The 16,176-nt window shown below is 43.4% G+C and overlaps 1 protein-coding gene across 1 annotated transcript; it reads right to left on the reverse strand.

Moving 5' to 3' along the window:
- Positions 1-562: 562 nt before the first annotated feature.
- obsl1a (obscurin like cytoskeletal adaptor 1a) lies at positions 563-12,366 on the reverse strand. The gene is made up of 23 exons (XM_073462122.1): positions 12,024-12,366; positions 11,172-11,960; positions 10,170-10,439; positions 9,534-9,794; positions 8,998-9,303; positions 8,547-8,813; positions 8,180-8,455; positions 7,817-7,931; positions 7,384-7,544; positions 7,003-7,275; positions 6,618-6,893; positions 6,242-6,517; positions 5,878-6,153; positions 5,511-5,786; positions 4,445-4,714; positions 4,090-4,356; positions 2,657-2,923; positions 2,284-2,396; positions 2,024-2,177; positions 1,654-1,815; positions 1,266-1,370; positions 913-1,179; positions 563-834 (listed from the first exon to the last, which is right to left on the reverse strand). The coding sequence occupies exons 1-23, from the start codon at positions 12,364-12,366 to the stop codon at positions 563-565; spliced, it is 6,042 nt and encodes a 2,013-aa protein (XP_073318223.1).
- Between the last annotated feature and the right edge of the window lie 3,810 nt (positions 12,367-16,176).

The raw sequence follows: 16,176 nt of genomic DNA on the forward strand, positions 1-16,176 counted from the left end.
ATTTCTCATATTCAATAAGCCACAAGGGGGATTAATGTAAGAGTCACCACTAGTTTCATTATTCCTGAATCAGAAGCACCACTGCTGATTTAGCATCAGGGCTGTAACTAATGATTATTTTCATTGTTGATCAGTCTGTCCATAATTTTCAAATCAATTAATGGTTGCAGGTCTGTGTAGCATTGATATATACATATTACAAAACTGTTTTCCAGTGGATTCTCATGGACTCCCTCCTTAAACAGGAAACATTAATGACATGTATTTTATGCTAACCACTGTTACTTTTTGTTTTATTTTGGCGGGGGGGGGGGGATTTTCATCAGAATCAGCATACAAGAATGTAAAGTCAATTGTACATCATAATCAGGCAAATAAATAAAAAAAGGAATAACTTGACTCAAGGTTCAAAATGTTACTCTAACTTCACTGAATACCTTCATTTTGAAATAAACATCATCATCTAAACATGACAAGTGGATCTTGACAAGTTTAAGGCGTGATGAGCAGTTCTGGTTCTGGTCACTTTCTCTTTGAGTCACTTTCTTTTCTCGATCTTCCTCTAGTTCACACTGAGCTGGGCGCTGCTCTTTGCCTTGCCCAGGGTAAACTTCACCACCCCACTCATGTCCATGCTGGTGTCTTTCAGGGTGAGTTTGTGGATTGTCCCGTGGTCTTCCAGGCGGACAGAGGGGCCCGACTGAAGGGTCTCTCCGTTCAGAGTCCAGACGGGAGGCTTGTTTATGTCGACGGACACCTCGCACTGGAAACATGCAGGCTCGGGCTCGGTTACCTCCACGTCCTCCAGCTCTTTGACCATCACAAGGGCTTGGGCTGCAGCAGCACGGAGAGAAAGAAGAGTTAACCAGGTATGAAGGAAAATAAGAAAGACGTCTGGACCTCCCAACTCACCTTCCACCATCAGTTTGGCTTTGGACGTGTGCTCCCCGACCTCGACACTATAGGTTCCCTCATCCTCCACAGCCACCTGACTGATCACCAGTTTCAGGGAGCAGCCGTCGGCCAGCATCTCCACCCGATCCGAGGGAACCAGTTCCTCCCTGCCCTTGTACCAGGTGGCGCTGCAGCGAGGTGAGGACACAGTGCATTCAAGGATCACACGGTGTTTCTCCAGGGCTGTTCGATCTCGCAGGGGTTTTACAATGGTAACAGGGAGCTCTAAAACAAGAGAAAGATGTTTCAGATTTGTTATTTGACCCTTTTTAAGCTGTTGAACCAAAAAAAAGAGTTTAAAATTGACTTACCTTCTACCTCAAGGTATCCTGTAGATTCAACATCCCTGGCTGCAAAGCGGATTTCCCCAGCATCTTCAGCTTTGACGTTGCACATCAGTAGGAAGTGTTTGGTCCCTGAAGAAAAACAACAACAGACTTGTTCTAGAGGCTGTTTTTCCCTTTGATTTTTCACTTTACACAGTGTATATCTTGTTCTCTGCTCCTTCCAAGGTCTTACTATCCCCTATTATGTCCACCAGAGGTCCTCCTTCATGCACTAGTTGAAGGAGTACTGGATTCCCCCTGCCTATATGAAGGAGTTTGCACTCTAACAGTCTCTGAGCTTGCATGTTTTCACACTTTTCCTGCATTGTTTCCTATTTAGGTTGATCAGTGATAAGAGATCTTCTTCTCTGACCTTCAGTGCGGATCTTGATGGTGCTCGTGGGCCGGATCTTGTGGCCGTCTCTGTACCACTCCCCGGTAACATCCTCCAGAGACACCTCACACATGAAGACAGCGTTCTGGTCCTCCTGAATGTAAAGGTCCTCCAGATCCTGCACTATCTCCAACTTATGCTCTGTTAGGTGAGGAAAAACAGAAAGATAATAAGCATTACAACCACTATGTGGAGATGTTTAATAAGCCACACACACTGTTTCAGTACTTGCACACACAAAGCAACATAGAGGAGCCCTAAAGTCATAAATATCTGTAAAAATGTAACTTTGTTGTTTGAATTTCTTTTTAATATTTAATGTGATGTGTGTTGCAGAGGCCCGTCTTACCATAAACCTCCAGTGAGCAGGAAGTGTTGACTTCCCCAGCGTCACATGTGTAGGTGCCAGAGTCAGCCAGGGAGCATTGCATGATCTGACAGAACCGTTTCCGGCCCATGGAGTAGATCCGACAGTTCTTCCCAGGCTTCAGCTCCTTCCCATTCTGATTCACAGGAAGAGATAAAGGTATTCCTCACACGTCTAAAACCAGTTGCCATTCCTGTAAATCTTTTAAAGCATTTTTCTCCAATGAGCCTGATTTATTTTACCTTAAGCCACTTGACTTCGAGGATTTGTCTGGAGAACTCGCACTCCAGAGTGGCAGGAAATTCCTCCTCCACGCGGACGTCAGTCAGGTTTTTCAGGATAGACACCGGAGTCTCTGTCAATTTAGCAAATCCAATCAATTAACCAACCAATCAACAACCTAATAAATCACTCATATGGTTAGATTTCTCAAAAGCTATGTGAGCACTACATCACAATCAATTTGTTTGAGTCCAGAATTGATTAAAATGTTCTTAAAGGGGTTTCCTATCAGTCCACAGTGAAATGAATTAAGATTTAATACCATTATGCTTGAAAACAAACCACAAATCATCCTTTATCCATACCATAATGCACAACAGAGCCAGTATTCACCTTTAATAGTGAGCCTAGCAGTGGTGCGCACCCCTTCAGCTGAGAAGACAATAGTGCCTGTGTCCTCCAAGGTGAGGTTGGATAGGGTGAGGCCGTGGACCAGCCCGTTGGTGCTCACCCGCCACTGGTTGTTCGGTTTCACCCGGATGCCGTCTTTCTGCCAGATGCCTTCCACATCTGTGTGGGAGAGCTCCACCTCGAAGGAGGCAGTCTCTCGCTCAAAGGTTTCTTGGTCAGTTAGGCCTTTACGGATGCAGATTTTACGTGCTGGATTGGAAGAAATGAGGAGTGTATTGAGAGAGTGTTATATAAGTATATATAATAATGTGCTTCTTAGGAATGGTATCAGGGTTAAATAAAACTATCCAGACATTCATAAAAGACGGATTTGAAGGATAAGTCCTAAATCCATTTTAATATAATGCATTTTAAATACAACCACACTTCTTTAACAATTTCACAGTACATTGAAAGAACGCTGTGTTTCAAGGACAACAAAAGGTGGTTCAAATATAGACTCGGCTCAGTTTATCACGTTACAAAAACAACACCTACTGGAGCTCCACGGTCCATTGTCACTGTGTCATTCAGCACACTATTGTATAACAGCATGGCTGTGTTTCAAAAACCTTTTCACACATACAGGTCTAGCCCTGCTATTCTTAGCATCTTTTTGCACTGTGACTTACTGTGAAAAACACAAAGTATGTACTGTTCTTCAGTTACCTAGAACTCATCCATGTCGGATGAGATGCCAGCCACAATGTGCTACACTACACTGAGTCCACAATAATTGCTGCTCATTTTAATGTTCTGTTTGGACGCCAAAGATTAGAAAGTATTTGAAAATAATACTTGGATAGTATTTCTATTAGTGCTGAAACAACTAATGTGTTTGTTTCTTTTATTAATCATTGAGTTTATTCATCATGCAATGATGCATTGGTTCCCTTTTCTGTCAAATGTGATGTGATGCTGCTTTTATCCATTTTATATCATTGTAAATCACATTTCTTAATTGTTTGATCTGTAAGTCAGACACAACTTGAAATATGAAAATGCTGTCTTGGGCTCTGGGGCTCTCTTATAAGCATCCCTCATTTTTGATGTGGAAGTGGACCTTTAATCAGAAATAAAATAGATAAATCAAAACAATCATCACCGACGCTGGTGTTCATCAAAGAAATAAACCAAAATTGATTTAATGTCCTTAAAGGTGGGGCTAGCGATTCTAGAGAAAGATGTTTTGGTAAACTTTAGCAATTGACGACCTAGGAATGAGACTCAACAATCAACTCTTTGTCCACAATCGCTCACCCTAACTTTAAGTAATGTAGTATAAAGCATAGAGAGATTAGCCCTCAACCCATATACTATTCATGCCTAAACATCTCTGGCAACATACCACCCACACGCCACCTCGGACCACTTACGTTCTACATTGAGCTTGACCTGTGTCCGGTCATGCAGAGTCTCGCAGCGATAGGTTCCCCGGTCTGATAGAGTCAGGTTTTGGATGGTCAGAGTACGTTTGCAGCCATTCTGGGCCAGTGTGTATCGGGGGCCTGGTTGAATGACCACTCCTTGCCTCATCCATTGGACCTCTCCCATCTCAAGGCTGATCTCCGTCTCCAACGTGGCATCTCCAAACTCTTCTGCCATGACTGCATCCATTTTCTTTGTAAACATGACTTGAGCCTCTGAAAATACCAGACAGAAATAAAAGTTACAAGGAACTCCTGAGAATTCTGGTAACACCACATCCTCTGCTTCATTCAATGGCCTTACCCTGAACTTTGAGGGTGGCTTTGCTTATTTGTCCCTCTGCCTCAGCTGTAATCTTCGAACAGTCCAACATCTGGCACTTCTTGATCACCAAGGTGTGGCACAGGCCGTTCTGGTTTGCCTGGCAGCGATCGCCCAGGGTGATAGGCTCATTGTCCATGATCCAGACCAACTGGACATCCTCAGGAGAAACCACACACTTGAAGGTGGCATCTTCTCCCTCAAGCACAGTGGTGTTGTGGAGCTCTGTAAGGAACTCCACCACTCGAGGCACTGAAGAGACAAAAGAAAAGTTCATGGACCTGCTACCTCACACAAGAAAAGAAAGAAAATCTGAGTCCAGGCATACTTACTCTCTACTCTCAGCGTTGCAGCAGTCCGGTCATCTCTTGACTCGCAGGCGTACTCCCCAGCATCCTCCCTAGTTAAACGGTGGATGGTCAAGCTTCGCTCAAGTCCATCCGCCCGGATGGAGAACCTCCGGCTTGGAACCACCTCCACACCATTCCTCAGCCACTGAACGTCTGCTTTTGGCTTGCACACCTCACAGCGAAGTGTCACCATGCCGTCAGCGTGGGCCACAGTGTCCCGGAGTGGCCTCACAAACTTGATTCTCATTTCTGTGACGCAAAAGAACAAAGTTAATACGGCTCTTAAGTCCAAACTGAGGTGTGTGTGAAGTTGACAAGATGAAAAATAACTTTTAACCTTTCACCAGCAAGCTGAAGTGGATCTGGTCCGTGTTGACATCGCAGGTGTACTCGCCAGCATCAGAGCGCCTCAAAGGCTCAATGGTAAGAGTGCGCTCATGGCCCTCCACGAGTGCTTTGAAACGCTCGCCTTCAACAGGAGTCCAATCTTTCAGCCAACGCACTTGAGCGCTTTCCTTAGATACGTAGCTCGTCAAGGTCATGCTCTCTGCTTCGTAACCCGTCACAACAATGTCATCCTTCCTGTGCACAAACGTGACTGGAGCCTCTTTGATAGAGAAAGAAATGGAGTCATATATAAGGCAATCTTGTGATGGTATTGGTAATCATATTTCTCGAGATGTCTTGTGAGTTTTTACCTTGAATCTTAAAAACGCAGATCATCTTGTCATCCACAGCATCACATACATACTTCCCAGAATCTGAGTGCTGGATATTCGAGATGACAATTTTCCTCAGAGTGCCGGAGCTCTCAATGTTAGTACGGGAGTCGTTGGTAAGCAGCTTGTCATTGCAGTACCACTGGACAGGGGCGTTGGCACGGGACACTTCACAGGCTAGGATCAGCTCTTCCCCTGCCATCATCTCCTGATAGTCAGTTTCATTTGAGTTGCCCACGATCTTCACTGGAGGCTCTACGGCCAAGAAGAGGAGACAGGTGATCGATTTAAGAAACAGCTTTTAATCCGAATCATTTAATTGAAAAAGTCACTAAATCAATTCTACCTTCTACCGTAACCTGGAAGCTGATACTGTCATCTCCGACATCCAGAAAATACTCTCCTGAGTCTCCAAGTTCAGCATTAAGGATAACCAGCGAGCGAAAAGCACCTTCTTCCTCTTCGCAGTACCTTTCATCGCCCTCAATACGACAGTTATCCTTGTACCATTTGGCAACAGCATTGGCTCTTGAGAGCTCACACTCCAGCTCAATGTCATCAGAAAGCAGGGATTTAAGATTTGTCTTAATCTCTGACTTTCTTAGGATCTTCACTGGAGGCTCTGATGATGCAGAATTACATATTGACAGTCAGAAATCGCATTATGTGACAGAAATCATCTCTAAAGCTGACGTGACATTGCCTCTTACCTGAAACTTTGACCTGGAAATCGATTTTATCATCAAAAGCGTCACAGGTATATTTCCCAGAATCTTCTGGGGTGGGAGAGTGAATTGTCAGACGATGGGTGAGCCCATCCTCTGTGATGGTGACATTACTGCTCTCCTCTATTTCTCTGCCATTTAGCCACCACTTGACTTCAGCATTTGGCCGGGACACCTTGATCTCCAGCACTATTGGTTCGCCAGCAAAACTTTCCAGTTTGTCAGGCATGTTTTCTGGACGAGTAAGCGTCACTGGTGGCTCTAAATAAAAAATGAGGACATTATAGATAGAAATTACATCAAAAATTCTATCAATTTATTGAGTTTCCATTTATTATTTTGCCTGTGTCCTCATTCTTACCTGTAATAGTCACCAGGAAGGCCACAGAGTCATCTTCGGTGTCACATACATACTCCCCTGTGTCGTCCACCGTGGTTAGGGGTATTACCAGTTGGCGTTTGGCCCCATCTACCTCCAGGATCAAGTTATGACCCTCATCTACCTCCAGGCTGTCTTTGTACCACCGGACAGGGGCATCCGCATGAGAGATTTCACAGCTGAGCTCCAGCCTTTTGGAAGCCAAGTGGGTCAGTTCCAGCTCTGATTCACTGGGTGAAATGATTCTTACTGGTGGTTCTGGAAAAAGAGGATGTAAATATCCTTTTAAATACTTAGGGATTCTGCACAATTGTATTAGATGTATGGCTTAATCAGAAGTGTGCACACAGGGAAAGTTCAGCCTTACCCTTGACAGTAAGCTGGAAAAAGACAGAGTCTCCGTCTGTTTCACAGACGTATTCTCCGCCATCCTCCGCCGAGCCACTGAGGATGGTCAGCCTCCTGTAAGGACCCTCAGATATCAGCTTGACGTTGTTGCTTTCCTCCACCACCTGGCCGTCCTTGAACCACCGCACCTTCCCACTGGAACGAGACAACTCACACTGCAGGTGGATCTCCTCTGAGATATATCTCTCCATCACAATATCATCCTTCGGTTCGACAATCATCACTGGAGGCTCTGCGTTCGCAATAAGAGGAAGTAGAGAGAGTTCAGAGTGTAAAATGTACATGTATACGAGTCTTTAAACAGTACTTGGACCAACAGGAGTTGGAAAGGTTCTTGTACCTCTGACATTGACAGTGAACTCGATGCTGTTGTTTCCTGCCTGGCAGGTGTAGCTGCCAGCATCTGAGGTCTCTGCAGAGCGGATGATCAGCCTCCTCATGGTTCCCTCTGCCTGCAGAGTGATGTTGTCACTGGGCTGGACCTCACATCCGTCCTTATACCTGAGACACACCAAATCAGACGCAGACAATTGTGAATTGTAAACTAAATTCAAAATGATAAAACTCATAACTTGAATAATGGCTCATCTGTTTTAAAAGTAAATTTGATCGCTCTGTATGAGCTACTACACAGAAGATTGTTTATTATAGATTCTGTGTGAAGTTTGATGTGTGCATCTATTCAGTGCAATGTACACAAGTACACACAAGCAGTCATTACAGTTAATTACTATACATTTTTCGGACAGGTATTCACTCCCCAACTGACTTACCACACGACTTCAGCATCATCTGTGGAGACATGACAGAGCAGCACCACGGGGTCCAGCTCCATGCTGCTCTTATGTAGCTCCTCCTCTGGGACCGGAGTGAACTCCACTGGACGATCTGAAAAAAATCGAGGTCGGAGAAATGGATGTCAAATGCTGGCACCGAAGGTACAAGATGATGAATTTGTTTCCTTGAGATTCAAAATATTCTTACGACAATTTGGTTAAATAAAAAAACATTAAACATAGTTTAACTAGTTGTTGAAACCAGCTGTTGTAATATAAAAATAATTTTAAAAAGGCACTAATTTAATTTGACTGAAATTCAAAGGCCTGAAATGTATCCACATTCAAACAACCCTTTACCTGCAACATTCACGTTGAATTTGATGACATCTCCTGAAGTTTCACATGTATAAACCCCAGAGTTAGATGCATCAGCTGACTGAATCACAATCCTCCTCATATTCCCATCTGATTGGATGTTGAGGCCATCGGCTACCTGGAGCTCCTCGCCGTCTTTGAACCACGATACCTTTGCGCAGGAGTGGGAGACTTCACAGTAGAGTACAATGGCATCACCAATGTCCACCTTCTTATTGCTGTCTGAGTCTGACATAGGGCTGAATTTCACCACCGCAGCTGAAAAGAAATATGCGTAAAAAAATCAATTCCAAATAAATGCATCCATCACGTGCTAAATTTAACAGAAATAACAGATTTTTAAACCTACGTTTAACATTGAGTACAGCTGAATCCCGGACTCCATTGGCTATGAACGTGACCTCTGCTGTATCCTCTGCAGTGCAAGTTTCATGGATAACCAATGAGTGCTTTGTTTGGGACTGTTTTATTGAATACCGTCCACCATGCTGCAGTTGAGCACTATTCAGAAACCAGGTTCCAACCATTGTAGCAGACAATTCGATGGAGAAGTGAGCGTCTTCTCCTTCCATAACCTCACAGCCTTTGAGACTTCTGTGAATCTTTGGCCCAGGAACTAAGCGGAAAAAGCAGAATTACAAGTTAATAAAAGATTCTGTGTTCCTATATCATTGCTGTCAATGGCGACCAGGAGGCATTTTCCCTTCCTGGTCGCCATTGGTTTTCACTGAATATCACTGAAGATGGGCTTGTTAGAGTTACATTAGATACACATTTCTTTTTCACAGTAGGTTCCTCACCCAGATGGACGGCTTTGGGAAACTCCACATGGCCACTCCGCCCATACTTGTTGATGCAGCAGACACGGAACCGGTAATCGCCTTCACACTGCACGCTGTCGCCGGCGATCTCAGCGGAAGTGGCGTTCTCCGTGGTGAAACACTTCTGCCACTCTTGGGATCCCACTTCCTGTCTCTCCACGACAAAGACGGATCGGGTGGAGGTCTGGCTGTTGGGCGCAGGCGTCCAGGTAAGCAGGGCACTGTTGGGTCGATCCATGTCCATTTTGACTCCCACAGGGCAGATGGGAGGGCAATGTCTTGTGGCTAAAAGACAGAGAGGACAAAAAATATGATGGGTATGAATGATTATGACTTGAGCTAGTTGTTAAGAAGCCACCCAGTATCAAATCCAATCAGACATTTGTAAGAAAAATTAATCCACAAAATGTCACAAAGGGTTTGTCCAAAAAAGTTCTTGAAATCCAGAATGTAATACAAGTATTTTAGCTGGAAACTGGGAAACCAACATATACATTAGTGCTCTCTGAATGTACCTTTGACCTTGAGACGTGATGAGGTCTTGGATCTTCCTGCGACAAACGTCACTACCCCTGAGTCTTGGTAGGCCACGTTGACAAAGACCAGAATGTGAGTTTTCCCGAAAGACTTCAGGATCGTCTGGTGAGACTCATGCAGCTTAAAACCATCTTTGAACCAGTGGATCTCCATTTCATCGCTCTCCACCTCTACACAGAACACAGCGTTCTCACCCTCCAGGACTTCCAGTTTCCGGGGAAGTTTACGAACAATAGTGCCTGTAAGTAGAAAAAATATTTTATATTCAGTGTATTTTTATATTATTAAGTGTATTGCTAAACTTTCTGTTCCACTTATGTTCAACATTCAGCTCTTATCTATTGTGGATTTACAACTTTACATCAAGCTAAAACATATCTACAATGCTACTTAATTATTTAAGGCAAGCTTAAAAGCTAGTTTCCTCTTTCGACTTGCAGGTGACAAGTATTTTGATTATGAAATTTAACGGCCTTCATTTTCCAGAGATCATCTAACATGACATAATTAAACTGATGGAAGTTGAGATGGTTAATGTTTAATCTTTAATGCATTCAAGTTTCTCTTGTCTTTCTAATCTAAAAAACTGCACACCCACATTAAGGACAACTTACCTTTAACTGATAGCTCAGCAATGCTCTTTCCTCCATCAGGCATCTCACAGAGATACACTCCATCGTCATCTGTCCCGACATCATGGATGGTCAGTCTTCTTTTCGTTCCTTTCTGCTCCATCCCGTATTTATTGCTGGGCATCAGCCGCTGGTCCTCCAGGTACCAGGCAGATGGAATTGACTCATCGGGTACCTCGCACTCCAGCACGGCCACATCCCTCTCCCTCACTTCTACATCTTTTAATGGACGTGTAAAGCGCACAGCTGGGCCTGAAGAACAAGGGGAATAACAGCAGATTTGGGTAAGTGATATGAATTTGATTTAAGCTTTTACTGTAATATTTTTGATAGAGACTTTCTGGCACAAACTTAGTACAAACTCTTTCAGTTTGTTTGAATATCTCATGCCACCACTGATAACTTTCTAAGCAGCGCCCAGTTGCTGCAATGCCACTCCATATTATCTGTATATTAAGGACTGGCATGTTGACCTCAGGCCTAAACTGACTCTTATGATAGAGGCAGCTGGCACACTGCGGCACTGTGCATACGAAAAGATATGTGACCCTGAGTTATCTGCCCATTATAAAGGGATTAGGACAAAATGATTAACCACTTTAAAACATGATGCCATGCATTTCAACACGCGCACAAAGCAATTAGCCCACAAGTGCAGCTTATGACCTAATGTTTTATCTATGTGGTTGGACAAATCATTGACCTAATGATTCATTCATGTGACCCCTTATTTTTTTGAAAATAATCACGACCAATGACAAGAATGTAACTGGCACAGTTCTTGAAATGTGTTGTTGTTCGTGTTTGAACTGTTGTTCATATTTTGGATCACATAAGCATTGGTTTTCCATCCATCTATCAATCCACTGGTGTTTCGAACTGTGATAACATTTTAAATATGTTGTCACATTAAGAAATTTGTGTGTTTAGCCAGTTACAAATAGAAAACCTGATTTTATGAAAGCACAGGCAGGTATGGCCTACCTTTGACAGACAGGTGAACAGCGCTGAGGGTGTTCCCGAGAGCGTTTGATGCTGCACAGACATACAGCCCTGTATCCTGCACTTTACAGTACAGAACCTTCAGTGTGTAGTATCCCTCTCGGTCCTCAAATATCAGATGACGCCTCCCGGGCTCCAAGTGAACCCCATCTTTCTTCCAAATGATGTCTGGCTTGGGCTTCCCTGTCACAAAACAGCGAAACTTTGCGTGTTTCCCCTCTGCCACTGCAAACTTCTTGGCTTTTGAAGCATTGACACTTGATTCCTCTGTAAGCCTCGACAAACTGAGCCTCCCACCCCTGTGCTTTGGCGACCACTGGCTGTTAGTGTGGCTATTTGAGGACATTTTACTTTCCTCCCGCTCTGGTACGGGCTCGACAAGAAGGACAGCGCCGGCCAAGGCCTCACCGTAGCAGTTGATGGCCCTGCAGGTGTAGACACCTTTGTCTGGCATGCGTGTCCTGTAGATCTTGAGCTGGAACCAGCCGCCATCTTGATTGCTCACGCTGAAGTGTGCACTCTCAAAGATGTCATTCAGCTTCTTTCCATCTTTCTCCCATGTTACTTCAGGAAGAGGAGTACCCCAGATTTTGCAGGAGAAGGCAGCATCTTCTCCTCGATCCACGCGCAGAGAAAGGGGCTTGATGAGGAATCGCGGTTTATCATCAGGCGTTAAGTCTACCTCTTCTGGTTTTACCCCATTCTTGGTGTTCCACTTGTGCTTTCCATTCAGCGCCTCTCCGTTTTCTTTCATTTGATCACCATTTTGCACTGTGCAGTAGCCATTCATGTGTCCTTCGAGTTCTCCATTTTCTTTCATTGGTTGCGTCACACCATTGACCCCTGATTGCCTTTGCCCCCCTTCCTGTGGCTGGGCCTCTCCTTCCACTTTGAGTGAGGCTGCTGCATAGGTTTCACCTATACTATTTTTGGCTTTACAAATATACTGGCCAGCATCCTGTGGGGTCACTCCAGTAATGGTCAGCAGGTAAGCTTTCCCTTCCTCTGAGAGCTTGTAGTGTCCGTCAGACAAGATCTGGATGTTTTTACGCTCCCAGATCACATCAGGGTGAGGATCCCCATCGATTTGACACCTGAGGGTTGCAACAGTGCCGCACTGTGCCAAAACAGGGCGTGGGTAACCCAAAACACGAGGAGCACCTCCAAAAATATCCATGGTGATGTCACCCTCTCTCTGGTTCAAATGAAGAAATGTCTTTTGTTGTAGGTTTGCCTCGATTAGAGCCTTTTCTGTTGGTGAAGGGGCTGTAACATGTAGAAAAAGTATATTTTAGCTGGCAATCAATGGGAACTCAAACAAAACAGACCTTGCCCAGACCACTTGACTTGACATCACAATGTAAATACTAAATTTCTACATAATATTGGTTGGAATGGAGCTTTCTCACTGTTGTGACACATTTCAAATGTGACATATTTTTGAGAGAAAAAACTGGAATGTGCTTTTAAAATGACCTGGTTCATCTGATCTGATTCACTGCACAGAAGAGATGTATTAAAATGTTTAAACTATTCAAAATACCTACCATACTTACCTTGGCTTAACTGAGATTTAGTAAAGTGTTTATCACATGCTTGGTGGTTTAGTAAAGTAGGTTTTGAGCAAGGCAAACTATCTCAGTTGTCTCACAGCTGGTGCTGTAACTCATTGAAGAGTGTATTTATAAATTAGTCTGTCCAAAAACAGACACGGGAGCCAATGTGCCACATAGCACACAAACTGTGCAGTGACACACCTGGAGTCACTTTGTATGTATGTATGGAGTATGTATGTCAACAGCATCTTTCCTGATTGGCTTTCTTATCTATTGATTGCATTGTTGGTCCTAAGTCAATCATTATTTAAAACGAAATTCTTCTTTCTTGGTAAAAACTTCTTGCTTTCTTAGGGATTATGATTTGATCTTTCTAGTAACCATTGGAAAACACGTTGTCTCCCTCATGTTGTCGACATCTTTCTTTTGGCATTAAAAGAATGGCCACCATCCCCGCTATATGACGCACCACACTCCCATCTAATGCACATCCTCCAAACAGCATGGACCATATAGGCATGCGCTCATGTCTCTGTTAGAAAATAGCTCTTCACGTAGCATGTCAGATATTTCTAAAGTCTTATGACTCATTGAGCATTTTGTGGGCGCATGGATGGAAATTATTCTACTTAAGCAAGCCTAGAATGTCAAGCAAGATCTAGACATGGGGAGCTCATGAAACTTACCAGAAAACTGACCCTTTTCTAATTATCCATTAAAGAACATTCACAAGATAAACTTACCACTTCTGTGCGTCTTTAAGAAGACTTCAAAACATCTCGTCGATGTTGTGATGTTAACTTAAAGATGATGCCCTCAAAATGTTCAAGCTGGCATCAGTTAATTCATATGACCTTTTGGCCCTTCTTTCAATTATTCTTCGACTTGTAGAAATGGCAGATATTCCTTCTGTCGCTCTGTAGAACTCAGTGAGACTCTTCAGCTGTGTTCCTTTCTTGTTTGGCTTGTTGCTTTTAGATTCTGGCTCACTTGTGACACACCTCCTGGTCACTGAGAGTCAAAGCACGTGAGAAAAATTAAGTCCTCATTCACACTGGATGGCCCGTAATAACAAGTATCATCTCTTGGTTGCGTCCCCTCCAAATGGCGTTTGGTTGCAGGTGGCAGAGAGGAAAATGACCACTGTCTTTCAGCCAAGTGCTTGGTTTGTGCGTCAGCTCTGATACTGTCATTGTCCGACAGCTAAAGAGTGAGCAAGAGAGAGTTGGAATGGGGGGTGGGGGGGCATTAAATGCTTTCACAGCTGCTGCCACTGCAAGCCACCCCCTAAAAATAACAGCAGCTTCTATGACAGTGGGCGAGATAAAGTTAGGCTCTCCATTCACAGACGGTGGCTCACTAAAGATAGAGGGGAGGCCGAGCTCTGCGATGGATCACTCAGCTTAACAGATAGCCTGAGTTAAACCTCAAAAGAGAAAGGACACCCCACCTGCTGGAGCTCCTTGAGTCATGAGTCACGTTGACCCATAAATAGGGACAATTTGTAGTGACATCAATGTAATAAGGAGTTATTATGGTTAAATTGTCACACAATGTTTGAGACTGTATCACAAAAATGCTGAGAACATAGTTATCTGAACACAAGGGAGGCCCCCCATCTGTGTTTGAAAATTCACAATGGGAATCCTTCAAGTAGTTCATATATTTAAACCCACCAAGAAATCGCTCCTTAGGCTTTTTGCAGATCCCCAAACAGCTCATAGGCAGGATTGTAGAAATACTCAGGTCAAACATTTTGTGGTTATATTTATGGTGTTTACGGACCTCAGGGACAGAAGTCAAGAAGCAACTAAATGGTCACAAGATGACTGAAAAGATAGGAAACAAAACACATATGTTTTTATCACTAAACTACTATTAAGTACTGTTACCACTTTGCTTGATAATTTCCCCTCTAGGCCTCTAAAAATCATCAAGATGAACAGGCCTCATTTTAAGAGGTCACAAGCCAAAAAGTTTGGGAACCACTATGCATCTATACAATTTCACACACACTTTTTTTTACACATATGAAAAATGTCTCTCAATGGCCTTGAGGGATATATTAGTGGCTTAATCAGAAATAATTTGATTAAGAAATAAAGTTGATCTTTTGTTAGAGGCAAAATAGCATTAACAACATTTTCACTTCCACATACTCTCAAGTCGAGCAACTGCTTGATGCTAAAAACACAAAAGATTCACAAAATCAAAAAGGATTTGCAACTTGGTTAAAGTGTGGTAAGTAGTAGCACAATAGCACTTGGACTTGACTCGGCACTTGTTATTCTTGACCTTAGACTTACTTATCATTTTCAAATAAAAGTCCCACCTCTGCCACTTACTTTTCATATCAGTGAACTAATATGTAGCTGTACATTTAGCTCAGTTTAGACCATTGAGCTTTTAATCATCCGTCAAAAAAGTTCGTACCAATATTTGTCATTATAGACATGAAAGTAAAACAGAAGAGAGATGGTGTCACACACCATTACAGCCATGGCATGTGCCAAGTGATTGCCTCTATAAGCTGAGGCTGTTCTCAGTGATGTATGGGACACTGATAAGGAAACGACTGCTTGAGTGTTAGAAGCATTTAAGCCCATTATGATCTGGCAAGAGACATCCTCACTATCAGGGTGTTAGGGAACAGTTTTAATGGGTCATCTGCATTTCAAACATGAAGGATAAAATGCTCTTACTGCCTATTTGAATTCAGCTACTTTGATAGTGCAGATAGCCGTTAAATACCAAGTGAAACAAGGATTACTCATTGTTTCTATTTCTTACACAGTTCACAATGGCCTCCCACCATGACATGTTTGCATCCGGTGTGGACACTCATCGCCTGCATTCTCAGACGATAGCTCTCTAAGATATCTCTTCAAGTGGAGTGTTTTGGTCAGCTCAAGCCAGTGCGACAACTGCAAACTGTCGTCATAGACCTTCAGTGCTGGTCACATAGCTTAGATCACTTTGCAACGGTTGGCATCTGGAACACAGATATAATTCAGAGAAATGGAAGTTAAAAAAAATAGATAACCACCACAAACAAGCATGTGTCAGTAAACAATTTGCTAAATGAATAGCAATAGAGTCATCTGGAGGACTCACACCACAGAAGTGGCTCCATTTAAGGCTTCTGGTACCTCTGACATCCAGGCAGTCATCCCTGCAGCTGTTAGGTACAATGACCGCACCAGCAATCAAGAGCACAGTGCTGCGCTTTGTCCTCAGATTGGGTTTCAATATCAAACGCTGAAGATGATTGAAACCGCAGGCTTCTTAACGGGATGTCAATCAACCCTGTTTGACACCAAGGAAACTTTGTTTCTGTTCAATCAAGCTCCTTTCCACAAAGTTGGACTATGCAAGAAGGTGTGCATACTATAGCCAAAATGCAGCCGCACAGACTCTGGTGTATAACTGAT

The sequence above is a fragment of the Pagrus major genome, chromosome 24, assembly GCF_040436345.1.
Source record: "Pagrus major chromosome 24, Pma_NU_1.0".
In the NCBI taxonomy this organism is placed as follows: domain Eukaryota; kingdom Metazoa; phylum Chordata; class Actinopteri; order Spariformes; family Sparidae; genus Pagrus; species Pagrus major.

What these genes read in the sequence shown, in the direction of transcription:
- obsl1a (XM_073462122.1), bottom strand. Translation starts at nt 12,366, where the DNA reads ATGGATATTTTTGGAGGTGCTCCTCGTGTTTTGGGTTACCCACGCCCT. An exon ending in TCCCAAAGCCGTCCATCTGG is followed by an intron (nt 8,814 to 8,997) that starts GTGAGGAACCTA and finishes TTTTCCGCTTAG; the next exon opens with TTCCTGGGCCAAAGATTCAC. An exon ending in TCGAAGTCAAGTGGCTTAAG is followed by an intron (nt 2,178 to 2,283) that starts GTAAAATAAATC and finishes CCTGTGAATCAG; the next exon opens with AATGGGAAGGAGCTGAAGCC.